The sequence below is a fragment of the Olea europaea genome, chromosome 4 (genome assembly GCF_002742605.1).
Source record: "Olea europaea var. sylvestris chromosome 4, O_europaea_v1, whole genome shotgun sequence".
Taxonomy (NCBI): Eukaryota; Viridiplantae; Streptophyta; class Magnoliopsida; order Lamiales; family Oleaceae; genus Olea; species Olea europaea.
In genome coordinates this window covers 5,152,290-5,170,595 of record NC_036240.1, presented here as the reverse complement: position 1 = coordinate 5,170,595, position 18,306 = coordinate 5,152,290, and the positions used below count along the sequence as shown (strand labels likewise).

General features: G+C 31.7%; 1 protein-coding gene across 1 annotated transcript; it reads left to right on the top strand.

The window, feature by feature from the left end:
• Nucleotides 1-4,728: 4,728 nt before the first annotated feature.
• LOC111392762 (UDP-glycosyltransferase 72E3-like) lies at nucleotides 4,729-13,305 on the top strand. Its single transcript, XM_023018161.1, has 4 exons — nucleotides 4,729-4,832; nucleotides 6,851-6,983; nucleotides 12,297-12,411; nucleotides 12,941-13,305. The coding sequence occupies exons 1-4, from the start codon at nucleotides 4,729-4,731 to the stop codon at nucleotides 13,303-13,305; spliced, it is 717 nt and encodes a 238-aa protein (XP_022873929.1).
• The last annotated feature ends 5,001 nt before the right edge of the window (nucleotides 13,306-18,306 follow it).

The window sequence follows — 18,306 nt, the reverse complement described above, 5'->3', positions numbered from 1 at the left end:
CTACCTTCACTGAAAGCCTCGTGTTTCCTGATTTTGGATGGGAGCTAGCATCAAAATCTTAGGAAAGCTACAATAACATGGTCCATTGTATTGTAATTAGGGTGAACAATAGGTTTGACATGAATAAAGGGAATTAGAGTGCATTGTTTTTTAAACCATTTCTTGTAATACAGCATATTGAAGAATTTAAGTATACTATATTTTAGTTTATATTGTACTTGTTTAGTTGTATCAATAAAAATATGAAATATTTATAAAAATAAGAGATAGAGAATAATATGAAAGAATTGAGAAAAATTCTAAACTCCTACGTGTAATTTATTGAGAATTATAGGCCTATATTTGTAGGTACCTTTAAAGCTACAGAGATATAATGGTCATTCACAAAATACAAAACTCCCTCTTGATTGCCTTGTTTGGTGAAAATTTGATAGGACAAAAATACGAAACGAAGGGGAAAAGTACAAAAAATTTGGAGTAATAAAATATTGCCTCGTCAAAACATTGTCAAAAAAACCAAATGGAAGAACTTGAGTGAAGGAAAAAGAGTATATCTATTCTTCTTGATTTCAACCAATGAAAATTTATGCATTGAGCCATCCATATTTTGTGTGCCAATATCTTCAATGTCACAACTCTGATGAAATATTTTTTCATGCTATTGTCTTGATATAAAATTGAAGGTATACCGTCTTCATAAAATATAGGGAGAATTGTAATCATGGTACCAAACCTTTCATTTTATTACAAACTTGATTCAAATATTTCATTTGTTCTACTCATGGTACCAAACCTTTCAGAATTCATACATGGGGTCCAAATGAAAGGTTAGTTGAGCATAATTTTTTTTTTTTAACCTCTTTTGACTATTTATAAAGGGTAAAAGTATAACTTTACATTATTCACATAAAAAAAAAAACGAGAAAAAGGAAAAGAAATAAAAGAAAAATAGTTTATCATCTTCCTAAATGCAAAACTCCTAATCCCTACCCAACTCTCACCCACCCCCAAAATCACCAAACATTTCAACCAATCATCTTCGCCACCAAACCACCAACACCGCCACTCCTTCCACCCCTCCACCACCACTCATTCCAGCCAAATCCAGTCATCCACCCTCTACCCACCACAACAACACCACCTCTGTCAAAGTCATCCATTCGCACCATCCTCAACGTCTGCACCAACGCGCACAAACCTCAAACCACCATTAGAGGGTGCTAGGGAAGAATGCAATCAACTCCATTCAAACGCAAATCCTCATCTTCTTGTTCTTCAGTTTCTCTTTCACCAATTAAACAATGATTTTGATCTATACATTTCAAGCAACTCCATCACTATGTGTATGGGTTATATATATTAAAGTTTTCTGCACAAACCCAAACTGATTAACCAATTATTTTGAAGAACTTGCAATTCGAGCGATTGTGAGTTTCTTATTGGATGAAATCTTGGACTTGGAGCCATAACAATAAAAGCTGCCCCTATGTTGCTCAATGGGGTGCTGCCACATAGCGTTACTATTTTTATTTTTAAAATTAACACTTTTTCGAAAGACTTTTGGTAGTAGCTTGAAGTTTTTACGTGTGTTAAAAACATAAAAGTGGTTCTTTGTAGAACTTGCTCGACTCAAACTCAATCAATATTCTTGGATATGTTGTAAAATAATGGGATAATTATTGATGATTATTTAGTATTATCATGATACATGAATAAGTCTTATCTATAGTTTAGAAGATCTATATTATTCCAATTGTAACTTTTATTTTGGACCCTATAAATATAGGGCATTGATTCATAATAATACATAATTGAGTTTTAACTCTTTATTTCCTCTCTTATTTTCTCTCTTCACTTTAATTTTATAACACGTTATCAGCACGGTAGCTTAATTTTTTAAAGTTTGAAGAATGTAATAATTTTTTTAAGCATAATTATTTATCGCGTATATAAAAATTAATTTGATAACACGTGAATTTTACATTGGAATCATATTATTTCTGTCGAAGTGATTGCGTAACCTGCCTAAATTTGTCCCTTGATTCTGCCGCTCATTATTGCTTCGACACAATGGTTTATGATTAAAGCAAAAATAACATATTCTACCACCCATTATTCCCTGACGTGCCTCAATTGTGTGTAATTGTTTAAATGTAATTCTTTTGTTAACTTATTTTAGCCAAAGTTTAACATGCAAAGGTAATGATTATTTTCACTCCGATCATTATTTTTTTTTTATTAATGTCATATCAGTGTATGAATTCATCCGATCTATGTTATTCCATCAATTTTTTTTTCAAGAGTTATTCACGTCTTTTCTCAATTTATGTGCAAGACAGGAATTAATATCCAACATTACATCTTTCAATAAAATAAAATAAAAATTGTGTAATGATTTTATATCATTGCACGTGTAACTGTGTCTTCGTTCAATTAATTATCACGTTCTATTCTTTTAATACTAGTATAATTTATGAATTTAGTACTTTATTTATTTATTATAAATAATTTGTTGTTGCTCCCGAAATAGCACAACATTATAATTAATATTCTCGAAGAATATTATTTGCTCCTGAAGAGCATAAATTATTTTTTCAATATTTCAGAAGAATATTGATGTATTGATCTTGAATAAATAATAATAAAATACGTGTGTAATGCTCCGACCCCTTGTGGACCGGAACGCTACTTACTTTACTTAACTAATCGGTGGTTTAGTTATAGGAGAATATGTTTTAGCGGAAGTTTAATTTTTACAATGATAATTTTAACAACAAATTTTCGAATACTTTAAATAAAACACTGAATAAAAAAATAACAGAACGTAATTTATTTGAATAAAACACAACTTGTTCTCGCGTTCAGCGTTATTCAAATACTTTAAAGAAATAACATTGAAAACGTTCACAAAAATAAATCTAAATAACTTGTTCACCGGGTTTTCCATGGGCTCGTTGCACTACTCTCCATCTTTTTCATCATCCAGGCCCAAGGTAGAATCATATCAATCTATAGAGAAGGGGTTAAACCTGTGAGTTAAAAAAACTCAATAGATATCATTGGTGCATTCGTGATCAAACTATACATTTCAAAACTGTAACTTTAGAAACCTTTTCATAGTAAGATTTCCGGTAGAATCCCAAACACGTAGAGTCATGACTTAACAGGACACCTCGATCGGAAGTACATGTCGTACCCAGAGGTACTATTAGATATTGAGGTGTATGCCGTACCGGAGGAACTATTAGACATACAAACATTAACATAAATTTTCATTTGCTAGAAACTTATAACTTAACACGAATTAACACTTTACACATCTACCTATCTTAATTGATGCTTTGAACCTTGTTGAAAAACGTACTCTTTTGATGTTTCAAAAAAAACACTCCGTTGAGAATTGATATTTGGAAAACACTTCTTGATAGCATCAAAACTTCTAGAAAAAACTAATTTTCTCCCCTCTCCTTTCTCTTTTTTCTAGACTTGAAAACTCTCTCTTTATGCTTAGTAGCTTTTATCTTGGTGTGAAAAATGTGTATGCATTGGGACCTATTTATAGATGAAAATCTCATAATTTAAGGGCAAGTGAAGGGCCTAATACTCATTAATACGGGTGCCATTTATGTGGGAGTTATAGGTTTAAGAAGGTGCTAGAAAATCGTGTAGGAATTTGACATTTCATATTCCGCGTACTTCGGTTGATACTGTACAGCCTTTAGTATTTTTATCATAACTTCTTCTCCCAATATCTGATTGAGGTAATTCAAAGTACGTTGGAAAGCTAACTTAAAGAGCTACAACTGTTCTTTAGATATCATTTTTCAAATCGAATATTTTCTATATCGTAAATGGTCTCAAATGAGACTAAAAATCTGAAGTATACTTTAGCCATCCAATATTCATGTTTTAGTGCCACTAAGGTGTTTATAAAATTATTTAGGGTTCTACAACGTGCTCCTGAAGTAGCATATGTTTCGAAGAACATATTATTTTAATGTTTATCCTTGAAGGAAAACACGTAACTTATGTCATATTGATATTGACTGCTTGATTAATTATTATATGATGTTTAATCATATTCTTCGAAACTAATTATATTTTCTTTTACTTTATTGTGTAGTTAATCAAATGGCAAACATCACAAAACTTAAGTTTGCCGCACTTGATATCTCTGAAAAAATTTATTTATCATGGGTACTTGATGTTGATATCCATCTTATCTCAAAAGGTTTGGGAGAGACAATAAAATAAGGAAATAAAGAATCCCTACAGGATCGTGCAAAAGCACTCATCTTCCTTCGTCATCATCTTCACGATGAACTAAAAATTGAATATCTTACTGAGAAAGATCCATAGGTTCTTTGGAAAAAATTAACTGAAAGATTTGATCATCAAAGGACTATAGTCCTTCCCAAAGCCTGTTATGAGTTGATGCACCTTCGTTTGCAAGATTTCAAAATTGTTAGCGGGTACAATTTTGAATTATTCAGAATATGTTCAAAATTGACATTGTGTGGAGAAAAAATCACTGATGAAGATATGTTGGAGAAACTTTTTCCCCTTTTCACGCCTTGAATGTGCTCCTGCAGTAGTAATATTGCGAGCGTGGTTTCAAGAAGTATTCAAAACTTATATCTTATCTGCTTGTTACTGAAGAGAATAGTGAACTGCTGATGAAAAATCATGGATTACGTCCAATTGGTTCTGTACAATTGCCTAAAGCAAATGGTACTGCATTGCCTGAAGCAAATGCAATATCAAGACAAGGACACGGACGTCGACATGGACATGGACATGGATTTAGATGTGGATGCAGACGTGCACGCAGAGTAAGCCATGAACGAAATAATCAACAAAGTTATCAACAATAAGGAAAAAATTTCAAAAGGCACAAAGTAAATGAAAGTAGCATACCTAAAAAGGTACATGAAGAAAGTTGTTTTAGATGTGGAATGAAAAGACATTGTACATGTACCTGTCGTACGGCAAAACACCTTGTGGATCTCTACAAAAAATCAATTAAGGGAAAGAAAAAAGTGGAGACAAATTTTGTTAACTATGATGGTCCAATTGATGTGACTCATTTGGATGTCTCCAATTTCTTTGTTGATTCCAATGAAAATATTGACCATTTGATTGGGGGTGGTGTGATGGAAGATATAGATTAGTTTTTTTTTTCGAGTATTTTCCTTTATTTTAGAAATTTAGTTTGAAATATATTTTTACTTTTCGTAAAAATTTTAAACTTTATTATCTATCGTTAATTTCACAGTATTAATTATGTTTATCAATTTGAATTTAAATTCAAGTTTTTTTAAAAAAAATATATTTATTTTGTTATATTGATAGATTTATGATGGATTGTTAAGACACCTGCTTGATTGATAGTGCAACTACACATACTATCCTTCAAGACAAAAAATATTTTTTGGACTTAACATTAAAAGAAAATAATGTCAAAACAATATCAGGTGCATCGAATATCGTTGAAGGCGCTCCAAAAGAGCTTGTATTATTTTACTAAATAATACAAAATTATATATTAACGATACATTTTATTTTAGCAAATCCAGAAGAAATTTGCTTAGTTTTAAAGATATCCGTTGCAATGGATATCATATTGAAACGACATAAGAAAATAATATCGAATATCTTTTTATAACTTCTTTTGTATCTGGTCAGAAACAGATAAAACAAAAAATTTCATGCACTCCCATCTGGTATGTATTATACATTTATAAAAATGGTTGAACCAAATAATGTCACGAACCAGAATTCGTTGACCCAAAAAATGTTATACTTTGGCATGATCGACTTGGACATCCAGGAGCTATAGTGATGCGTCGAATAATAAATAATTCATATAGACATCCTTTAAAGAACCAAAAGATTCTTTTACCTAATGATTATCCATGTGTAGCTTGTGCGCAATGCAAATTAGTCATTAGACCTTTAACTACAAAGGTCAATATTGAATCTTCAACTTTCTTGGAAAGAATTCATGGAGATATATGTGGGACAATAACCCACCATGCGGATCATTTCGTTATTTTATTGTATTAAATGATTTTTCTACTAGATGGTCACATGTTTGCCTACTTTTCACTAGGAATGTAACCTTTGCTAGACTACTTGCTCAAATTATAAAATTACGAGCACAATTTCTCGATTACTCAATTAAAACTATTCGTCTTGACAATGCTGGTGAATTTAGATAACAAGCATTCGATGATTATTGTATGTCAATCGGGATTGTAATTGAACATTCAATTGCACATGTCCATACACAAAATGGCTTGGCAGAGTCGTTTATTAAGCATCTACAACTTATTGCTAGACCATTACTTATGAAAACAAAACTCCCAGCTTCTATTTGGGGTTAGGTCATACTACATGCTGCATCATTGGGTCGTATTAGACTAACTGCCTATTATCAATATTCACCCTTGCAACTGACATTTGGTTATGAGCCTGATATTTCTCACCTACGGGTCTTTGGTTGTGCTGTCCAAGTTTCTATTTCACCCCCACAACATACTAAAATGGGTTCCCAACGAAAATTTGAAATTTATGTGGATTTTGATTCACCATCAATTATTAGGTATCTTGAACCTTTAACGGGTGATTTATTTACTGCACGTTTTGTATATCGTCATTTTGATAAAAATGACTTTCCCAATTTTGGGAGGGAAAAACTATATCCTAAAAAATCAGGTAAAATTTCTTGGAATGAAACAACTTTATCTCATTTTGATCCCCGTAGCAACCAATGTGAGTAAGAGGTTGAAAAAATCATTTATTTGCAAAGAGTTGCAAATCAATTATCTGATGTATTTGTTGACACAAGAAAAGTGACAAAATCATATGTTCCAACAGAAAATATTCAAGTAAAAATTGATGTTCCTGTAAGAAAATCTGCTGTAACAAATAAATCTCAAATACGTCAGAAGCGTGATCGACCAGTTGGTTCAAAAGACTCTGTACCTCGAAAAAGAAAAGTACATGAGAAAAACCAAACAAAAATTTTGGAAGAAGTTATATTGGAAAAGATTGATCAATCAGATATTGAAAATACAGTTCTTGAAGAACCGTAAGCGTTCGAAAATAATGAGATTTCAATAAATTATATGTTATCTGATAAATTATGGGAACGAAATAATGTTGTTATAGATAATATTTTCACATTTAATGTGGCTCTTGATATTATACAGAATGAAGACCTTGAACCACAATCAGTTAAAGACTGTCAAAATAGAAATGATTGACCAAAATGGAAAGAAGTCATACATGCATAATTGAATTCTTTGGAGAAACGAAAAGTGTTTGGAGCTGTGGTTCGAACACCTGAAAATGTAATCCATGTTGAATACAAATGGATCTTTGTACCAAAAAGAAATGAAAATAATGAAATCACAAGGTACAAAATCCAACTAGTAGCTCAAAGTTCCTCACAAAGACCAGGAATTAATCATGAGGAAACATATTCTCCCGTAATGGACACCATCACTTTTAGATTCTTAATTAGTTTGACCGTATTACAAAAATTTGATATGCGCCTTATGGATGTAATAATTGCATATATGTATGGTTTACTTGATAGTGACATATCTATGAAAGTCCCCGAAGGACTTAAGATATCAGGAACAAACGATACATGCCCGAGAACAATGTTCTCAATTAAATTGTAAAGATCATTATATGGATTAAAACAATCCGGACGCATGTGGTATAATCGCCTTAACGAATATTTGTTGAATGAGGGTTATAAAAATGACGATGTTTGCCCATGCTTTTTCATAAAGAAAACAAATAGTGGATTTGCAATTGTGACAGTTTATGTTGATGATTTAAATTTAATTGGAACTCATGGAGAACTCAACAAAACTGCTGATTATTTGAAAAATGAATTTGAGATGAAGAATTTGGGAAAAATCAAATTTTGTCTTGGATTGCAGATTGAACATTTCGCAAATGAATTATTTGTTCACCAATCTACGTATACAGAAAAAGTTTTAAAACGTTTTTACATGGATAATGCATACCATTGGCATCACCTATGGTTGTTCGATCACTTGATGAGAAAAAAGATCCATTTCGTCCACTTGAAGAAGGAAAAAAAGTTATTGGTCCTGAAGTACTATATCTTAGTGCAATTGAGGCATTAACTTATCTTATAAATTGCACTCGACCCAACATAACTTTTTCTATAAATCTTCTTGCAACATATAGCTCTACACCAACTCAAAGACATTGAAATGTTGTTAAACATATTTTTCGTTACCTAAATGGTACTATTGATTTGAAATTATTTTATTCTCAAAAGTCGGGATCAGCTTTAGTGGGATATGTAGATGCAGATTATCTATTTGACCCACATAAAGCTAAATCACAAACAAGTTATGTGTTTACACGTGGAGGAACGGCTATATCATGGAGATCTGTGAAGTAATTTTCGACAGCTATATCTTCAAATCATTCTGAAATTATTGCAATTCATGAAGCAGACTGAGAACGTGTATGGTTGAGAAACATGACCCATCATATCCAAGCATCATGCGGATTAATTTCAACAAAGGATAGTCCAATAATTTTGTATGAAGACAATGCAACTTGTATTGCATAACTCAAAGGAGACTATATTAAAGATGATAGGACAAATCATATTTCTCCAAAATTCTTTCATACACATGAGTTTTAAAAGAATGAAGATATCGATATCCAACAAATTCGCTCAAGTGACAATGCGACCGATTTATTCACAAAAGCACTGCCAACATCTACATTCAAGAAATTAATTCATGAGATTGGAATGCGTCGATCAAAGATTTTCAGTTATCAACATCAGGGGGAGTAGCTGTACTCTTTTTCCTTAACTTAGGTTTTGTCCCACTGATTTTTCCTAGCAAGATTTTAATAAGGCAGCATTTATTTTTAGTACTCCAAAATAACTGTACTTTTTTTCCTTTGTCTGATTTTTTTCCCATTGGGTTTTTATCAAACAAAGTTTTAACGAGGCAGTTATTGTACAAATAATAATCAAAGGGGGAGTGTTGTAAAATAATGAGATAATTATTGATGATTATTTAGTATTATCATAATACATGGATAAGTCTTATCTATAGTTTAGAAGATCTATTTTATTCCAATTGTAACTCTTATTTTGGACCCTATAAATATAGGACATTGGTTCATAATAATACACAATTGAATTTTAACTCTTTATTTCTTCTCTTATTTTCTATTAAATCTTAAATTCTACTTAAAAATGCTAGTATTATATTCATTTTAGCATTATTTGTGTCAATTTCTTTTAATTATCACAACGATAATTTTGCACTTTAATCACTATAAAATTGAAAATCAAGGATATGTTTATCAACAAATAGTAATTAAAATTTAAGTATGAATTGAGGACTATAAATTCAATTTCTCCATTTCATTTTCCGACAAGGTGATGTCCTAGATACTTGTTTCTCCGTTCTGGCTGCGTTTCCAAAAGGCACACTCCTATCATTTTGCTTCTTGTTCCATTCCAAAATAACCTCCTTATATGGCATCTCCAATGATTTGCACCAATTTAGTGTAGCTTTTAAATCAAATTGGTGCAATTTTCACACCAATTTGAGGTACCATCTCCAAATGATTACATCAAATTTTATGCTAAATGAATAATATTTCTTTTATGGTGTGCAAGTAGTTTTTCCCATTTAACTTAGTAAATTCATATTGACGAATGTTATACTAAAGAACTAGTATGATATGATACTAGATATATATGTTTATGATCATTCGGTACAAAAGATAGGATAGGATATGATAGGAATTCTCACCAAAAATTTTAAAGATATGATATGACAACTTTGTCGAAAAATTCACAAATAAAAATGGCTCCTTAGTCTGTGGATTATAGTGGGAGAAAGTGTAAAAGTTGAAAGATGGAAGCAGCTAATTCTGAAGAAGTGCAAATAGGGAGAAGGAAAAACGTCAGAGGAATTTATAACAAAGTAGTGGAGTTGGGGGGTGGGGGGGGGGGGGATTTCCAGATTTTCTTGAATAAAAAAAAAAAAATCTCCTTTTCCCAAAATTAATGTCATGGACAGATTAATTTTTTACTTATTAAGCTGAAGACAGCTTAATATTTTACTAATCAAGTCTAAATCAAATATTTATTACGAGGATGGGTTCAACGGTACTCTTAATATGCAAGTAGATGTGGTCAATAAGTGAATTAAAATGGAATTAGGTGAAATTAACTTTGAAAACATTGATTTGTTTCTTTAGTGATGTGTTACAAATAGGGAAAAAGGTTGAATGAGTTGTGTTGCTTGCTTGGTAAGATCTAATTTCAGTTATAATTCTGGATTGAAAAATCCTACAATCAAAATGGAGAATGTGCTATAAGCACTTTCAAAATACAAGATCCCGAAAAATGCAGTTGTTTGAGTTTACATTTATCGAGTGAAGTTGTATCATTTATTTGTTATTGTCTTTTTTTTATTATTGTTTTGGTTTTTATTGGAATATATTTTCATATGTATATGATTTTTACGTTTTAGTGCATTTATGTATTGATTGAAGAATTTTTTATATTATTTAATTAAATATTAATAAACTATCTCGTTATTACAGTCGTTGATAATCTATGGCCAACAATCAATTATCAACATTAGCCTTATGTGACCAATAGTATTAGCTTCACCACTGGTCTTGATACTCATCATCGCACCCTTTGATGGGTACATGCCACTGTTGTTCAATTAAATGTGGTAGACAAAACAGTTACAAAGACTTTACAAATTTGACTTCTTCGTGCTACAATCTTCAATTTTCTTGTCATTGTCTAGGAAATCTATCTTGGACACTTTTTCACATCCTTTAAGAACGTAGAAGACAATTCTTCGTATGTAACTTGATTACCACAACTCTACTCCATGTATAGCCTCATATCACCATAACTACACCATGGTGCCATTCTATCATTACAAATTACTCAGTTTTGATGCAAATTAATAACATGACAATATGGACATATTCTTGTTGATAAATGTTTCTTAATTAACTAAAAGCATCTCTCGATGTTAATTAAATATTTTCTCTTATCTAATCTTCTCATATCTCTATGAAAGATAGAACGTGAAAGAATTCATTAAAAATGCTTTAACATTTAAAGAAATCATGCAAAACATAGTAGTATATTTCTAACCCTTATTGGATTTTGCAATGATTGTTATAAAACAATCTATCATATTGTTTCTCTCGAGAATCAATAAAACTTAAAACATTCATTCAAGAATAAATACATATCAGACATCAAATTTCGAACTTATATTAAAACATCATAATAAAGCTTCATCCAATGTCTAAGTAATTAAAACTCTAGCTTAGTATTACAAAATTGTTATAAAATATGTTTAATTGGAAGAGCAAAATCCGAATTTTAAATTGATGAAAAAGAAGAAATTGGATTTTGAAATCTTGAATCCTTAAATAATTTTTCTTTTCTTCTTCTTTTTATTTATTTTTTATTTTAGTTTTTTATGAATCTCCAATTTATCTTCTTCTTGTCTCTCCAAAAACAAGGCTGAAACTACAATTTATAGAAAATTTGTAATTGCCCTTTAATTCTCACAAGAACAATGGATTGTCATCTCTTTGATGATGTTAATTTATGAATTTATGCGTATGAGAGGTTCTTTTTGATGTACGGGACTATTTGTTATTTTATAAAGTTCGAAAATTAGATGAAAAATCGCATTAGATTTACTGTTTGGGAAGATTTTTATGTAAAAGTGGACTTCAGTGGCACCTAGGTGCCCAGTTTCAATAGATTTTTCAGCAACCTAGCGTTTGGGCAATGAGGGATATGCCAACCGCTAGTTGTAATTTTTATAGATTGCAATTTGGTCATCAAATTCGATTCTTGATTCTTTTAAATCTTTTTCTATTGTAATTTTGGTCATTTAACTTCTAATTGTATCCAGTTGAACCCGCAATATCTTCAATTTTCATTTTGTGGTCCGAATTAACTATTAAAAAGTTACAATTAGGTCATTTAACTTTGGATTTCACCATTTTTCATTTCTTTCTTTTTAATTTCACGTCCAATCATCAAGTTTTACCTAATAAACGAGGTATACGATAAATTAGGCCCTAATTAAAAGAACTTCAAACTATCTATATTTAAATATTTGAATAAGTGTATAAAATATACTTATAACGTTCTAATGCTACTTGAGAAGAAGCCTAAAATTACGTGAGAAAACTTCACATTGCGATATTTTCCTCACTTGAAGAAACTTCGTAATACAATTATTTCCTTGAGCGATAGCAAATTGCAATACTCTTGCATCCCCACTATTCTTCCAATTTCACCGGTTAATATTGATTTAAGGGAAAATTGCAGTCGAGGTACCAAAGCTTTCGTTTATTAGCAAATTTTGCCCAAACCTTTAATTTGTGCCACTGGAGGTACCAAACCGTTCAAAAATCTGCACCCGAAGTCCAAATGGATGTAAACCGTCCATTTGACCGTTAGTTGACCAATAAAATTAAATATTGACCAAATTTTGACCAATTGAAAAGGATAAAAAGGTAAAAGTTACTTAACCCTTTAATAAAACAATTAAAATAAATAACTAAAACATTAAAAAAAATACTATTCATCTCCTTCTTCACCCACCCCACGCCCACCCGCACACCACCATACCCCCACCCCATCCAAAACCAAAAACAGAAATTAAACAGCTGCCTTCTTCTTCAACCTCCGCACCCCGTCGCACCCCACCATCAACCCAAACCCAAAACAGCTGCCTTCTTCTTCAACCAGAGGACGTGGTCGATCCCATGTTGGACCGGAACGATCAACATTACTACGAGTATGTGAGCATAGGGAATCGGATTCCACAATATGATGGGATCCTGCTGAATGCATGAGAAGATTTGGACTCCACAACTCTGAAACCTTTCGAGGAAAATAAAATCTGGAGGTCCATGGTGAAGATCCCGGTTTCGGCTCAGCAAATTACAGAGCTGTGGAGGTGGGATGCTTTCGGCTCAATAATATTTGTTTCATTTGGAAGTGGTGGGATGCTTTCGGCTCAGCAAATTACAAAGCTGGTTATTGGTTTAGAATTAAGTGAACAGAGATTTATTTGGGTGGTGCACCCACCCATGAAAGGTGCAGCTGACGAATCATTTTTCACCATAAAAATTGCTGATTCAGATGATACTTCGCACTACTTGCTTGAAGGGTTTTTGACCAGTAGTGGGGTGAGGTGGGGTGCGATGGGGTGGGGAGGTTGAAGAAGAAGGCAGCTATTTAATTTCTGTTTTTGGTTTTGGATGGCATGGGGGTATGGTGGCGTGCGGGTGNTGGCTCAGCAAATTACAGAGCTGTGGAGGTGGGATGCTTTCGGCTCAATAATATTTGTTTCATCTGGAAGTGGTGGGATGCTTTCAGCTCAGCAAATTACAAAGCTAGTTATTGGTTTAGAATTGAGTGAACAGAGATTTATTTGGGTGGTGCGCCCACCCATGAAAGGTGCAGCTGACGAATCATTTTTCACCATAAAAATCGCTGATTCAGATGATACTTTGCACTACTTGCTTGAAGGGTTTTTGACCAGGAGTGGGGTGAGGTGGGGTGCGATGGGGTGGGGAGGTTGAAGAAGAAAGCAGCTATTTAATTTCTGTTTTTGGTTTTGGATGGCGTGGGAGTAGGGTGGCGTGCGGGTGGGGGTGGGGTGGGTGAAGAAGGAGATGAATAGTATTTTTTTAATGTTTTAGTTATTTATTTTAATTATTTTATTATAGGGTTAACTAACTATTACCTTTTTACCCTTTTCAATTGGTCAAAAATTGGTCAATGTTTAATTTTATTGGTCAACTAACGATCAAATGGACGATTTCCATCCATTTGGACTTCGGGTGCAGATTTTTGAAAGGTTTGATACCTCCAATGGCACAAATTAAAGGTTTGGACAAAGTCTGCTAATAAACGAAATGTTTGGTACCTCGGCTGCAATTTTCCCTTGATTTAATTGAGAACTTTAAAGAAAATTACTATTTCGTCTCTCAACTTTAATTGTAAATTTCTTTCTTACTCTTTTCTTTATTTCATAACTTCAGTCAAAATCCCATAAATAAGCACTTGAATGTCATTATTCCTGGACTCAATTTTTCTCCAGTATTTGTTTAGCTCAAGTTACATGTCAAGCCCCAAAATTAGCATCTCTTGGAGCCTGCTTGGAAGTTTCGGAGGACTGGTTATGGGCGTTTTTAAAAGTACTAATTTTGGGTGTTAATGACAGGTTCAATTTTGGTGATTGTATTTTTAAATTGATATTATTCAATTTTGGTGATTGTATTTTTAAATTGATATTATACACCAGCTACAAAAGTGCTTTAAAAGAATAAAATCACATACCCTTTAGTGAATGTTTCAATTAATAATTTTTTATATGAACTCGTACTTCTGGTTGGTATTAATTTAAATCAGATTTTAACCTAAGTTAAATTCAAACAATCAATATTAACTACATTTTATGGGTTTCACAACTTTTTAAACACACATTTCAAATTTTTTTATAAAAATTTATTAAAAATCTAATTTTAATTCTCACCATGCATGGACAAGTGATATTTATGTATAAGTTAATTTTTAACATAAAAAGTAATTTATAATTAAAATTTTAAATTATAATTAGTTTTTCACTTATAAGTAAATTTTAGTTTTATTAATTTTAGTACTTTTAAATAATTTTTTTATATAAAGGAAAAGTTTTTACTTATAAGCAACGTTTTATATTTGAGCTAAATGGCATGTTGTCACTTTTTAAGTATTTTATGATAAATTTAGTTACTAAAGTTAGATAATGTCATTTTATAATTGTAATTCTTATACTTATTTATAGTCATTTACTTGTACTATTGTTAGCTTATTTCATGTTTTTCTTGTTTTCACATTTTTAAGAGATCAATGTGAGTTACACATGGAATGAGGAGTTACGAACTAAAAGAGGGGATTACAATGCACTACGAGAGATTGTGTCTCAAAAAAGATTCCCGGAAGCAAAATATCGACAAAAATGGATCTGAAGTGAAAATCAGCATGAAATATTTCCGATGGCTTTAAAATTTGGTGCTTTCCAGAACATCCCTTTAGGCCTTGTCAAATTTGGAGGCATCCAGAACGGTGTTGGACCTTCTTCAAACCGGGCAATTAAGTGTTAATTTGCTGGTGCATGAATCACAAGGGCATTTTTGAACATTTACGTTACATTTATCTAGGTCAACAAATGGAGAGCGTAAAGGCATAATTGAGAATAAATAAGTGGGCTTTTTTGGAATATCTCCAAAAGACTCTTTAAATATAGAATAACGTTATTTGCAATCGCCCTACGTGACATATATATGACTGTTAGTGGTTTGATGCATAAAGAAATAAAAGACTATCACTTTAATGCATCAAATTACTAACCGCCACATGTATGCCACATAGGACGACTATGATAGTGAGCTACTCCAAAATAGCATTACTCTTAAATGTAAAATACTTTCTATTTTAAAGAGCCAACATTGAAAATAATGTTCCAAGAGACTTTTAAATTAACGTTTTAATTTATAAATAACGTTTTAAATTTTTGGAAATGGTAAATTTAAGTGTTAAATATAAAGAACTTGTTGGGGTACTTATAAATTTTTACTTTCTAAATTTATAGATACTTTCTAAGTTGTAGAAGATGCTTTTTAAAAGTAGGGAGTTTCTAAGTTCTTAGTCAAGTTCTCCAAAGGTTATTAGATAATTTAGTCCCGATAAGAATAGTTCTATATTCTTGTAGGAAACAAAGATACACTCCTAACCCTATGTGATCCTTTGTGCTATTCACACAAAATTAACACGATTGAACTGTGTATTAATCAATCAACATAGAGATATAATCGGTTTTGAACTCATGTTCCAATAGGTAGGATAAAAAATTTTCTCCCTCGAGTTCCAGAATTAACTAGCATCTAGTCATTCAATTAGTGACCAGTTAATTAAAAACATTAAATTAACAACAAAAATAAATGGAATTGAAAATTTTGATAGAAATCTCTTAAACAAAATCAAATCATATAATCTAGTTTTGGCTAATCTAGGGATGGTTGAATCTGGGGATGTCAACGAGTCGGCTCACGAGCCAAAACATGAGGCTCGGGTTCGGCTCGAGTAAAATCAAGACAATTTTTTTGCTTGAGTCGAGCTTTGGCCAAAAATTCGAGACTCGACTTGAACTTTCGACTGGACTTTTTTTTCTTACGAGTAGGCCAGTTGATCGAGCTCGGCCCGACACCCCAAAATGGGGTTCGGTTCAAGTCGAGTCACTGACAAACCAAATTGACATCCCGAGGCAATCAACCTATATCAATATCAAAACACACAAATATGTTTCTCAGGAACAGCTAAATTGCTGTGTTTTTTCCAACCTACATCCCCTACTGCAGGTAGTTTCATCCTGAGCTCACTGCTTAATTTTCCCAACCCGCGTCCTCCTACAGCAGGAAGTTGTAACATATTGTTACGAATTTTTACGATGTAAATATACTGCAAGTGTACGTTGTTAAGTTTAGTAATATAAGATCAAGTACAGATGTCTAACCAAAACTATTCATCTATAGTTCTAAATAATCTAATGATTAATATGATGATGAATTCAACAAATAAATTGCAAGTTAAAAGAATGATCAAGATAAGAAAACCTAGATTTATGATTTCAATAACTATGAAATATGTTTCTTAATTATAAAATTATTTTTAATCAATTTTTCAAAGTTATAAACAGTAACCTAATCAATTTTTACTCACTCTCTCGAGTGTCAAGTAAAAGCTATTCTTATATTTCAATTTCAACGTCTTTATTAATTGGAACATGCTTCAAAAGAATTATACATTCTCTCAATACTTATTATTTCCTAGATTGTGTTATTCTAAGATCATGCCTAATTTCCCACTTTCAAGTGCCAAGATTGACTGGTATCAAATTATTCAATTAGTGTGACCAATACTTGAAAGCATTAAAACTAATAACACAAATGAAAAATTTTTGAAAAATCTTATAAAAATAACTAAAATAAATCAAATCATATTCACAAGTTTTGGATAATTTTGCCCTATATTTGAAAAAAAAACAAAAACAAAACTATGCAATTCACAAAAAAACTATGCAATTCACAAAGATAAAACTATTTTTTGTATAGTTGAATCAATTTTCTTCGTCAAGTAGGCTTTGCTTCATTCTTGAATCTTAACCCTTCAATTCCCACAATAGTGGTATTTAGGTTCGTATTTATAGTATCTTGAGTCTTGGAAGGGTTAGGGTCGGATTGGGCAAAAAAAAAGAGTCAAAAAATCTAAACCTTTTTTTTCGCCTAGTGAGGCGCCACGATTTCTCTCGATATCCGATTGAAGCGAGCCAAAATGAGTTGGTAAAATAATTCAAAATGTCAAAAATAGGATTCAAACTCCAGCAAAAAATCTAGAACATACGTTGTGCGGTTGAAGATATCCAAAATATTCACTCATTTTCTGACTTCAAATTGATGCCATTGACTCTTCAATTATCATTTTGTGATCCAAATAAATTATTTTTCATCATTATTCACTCATCCCTTTCACTTTAGCATTTAACCAAATCAACATCAATTTCTCCTTGATTCATGCCAAAATCATTCTTTTATCCAAATTTTGCATCATTCACACCAATTCACCTAATCTATAAAACAAGAAGAAAATATAAATTGAAATGTTCTAAAACTCTAAAAATAAAAAAAATATCAATATTAAATGGCATTAATATAATGAGTTAAACACATTCATCAAACACCCTTAAACTTAATATATTGCTAGTCCTCGAGCAAATATTATTAAAAAAAAAAAAAACTAACCAAAACACACAAATAAACTAACAAATGCAATCACCTAAAACAAGTTTAGCTATAGTGCAAAAGCTAAATTCTCACACATTCAATGCAAAACATGTATGTGTGGAGAATTAAGTGCAACATTGTACATTCAAGAGTTTATCCACCTTACAAGTCAAGTATATACTTTCTTCGCTCGTGAGATTCACACACTTCCAAACTTATTTTTTTTAATTCTTTTTTCAAGGGCAATTTAAGGTTGATTTACAAATCACTACTCCTTACCCTCTCCAGTTTAGTTAGATTTTATTAATTTCAATTCTACATATCAATAAATGAGGATTCTTATTATTTTTTACTGCTTCAGCCTCAATGACTCAACCAAGTTACTAATCTCTTATC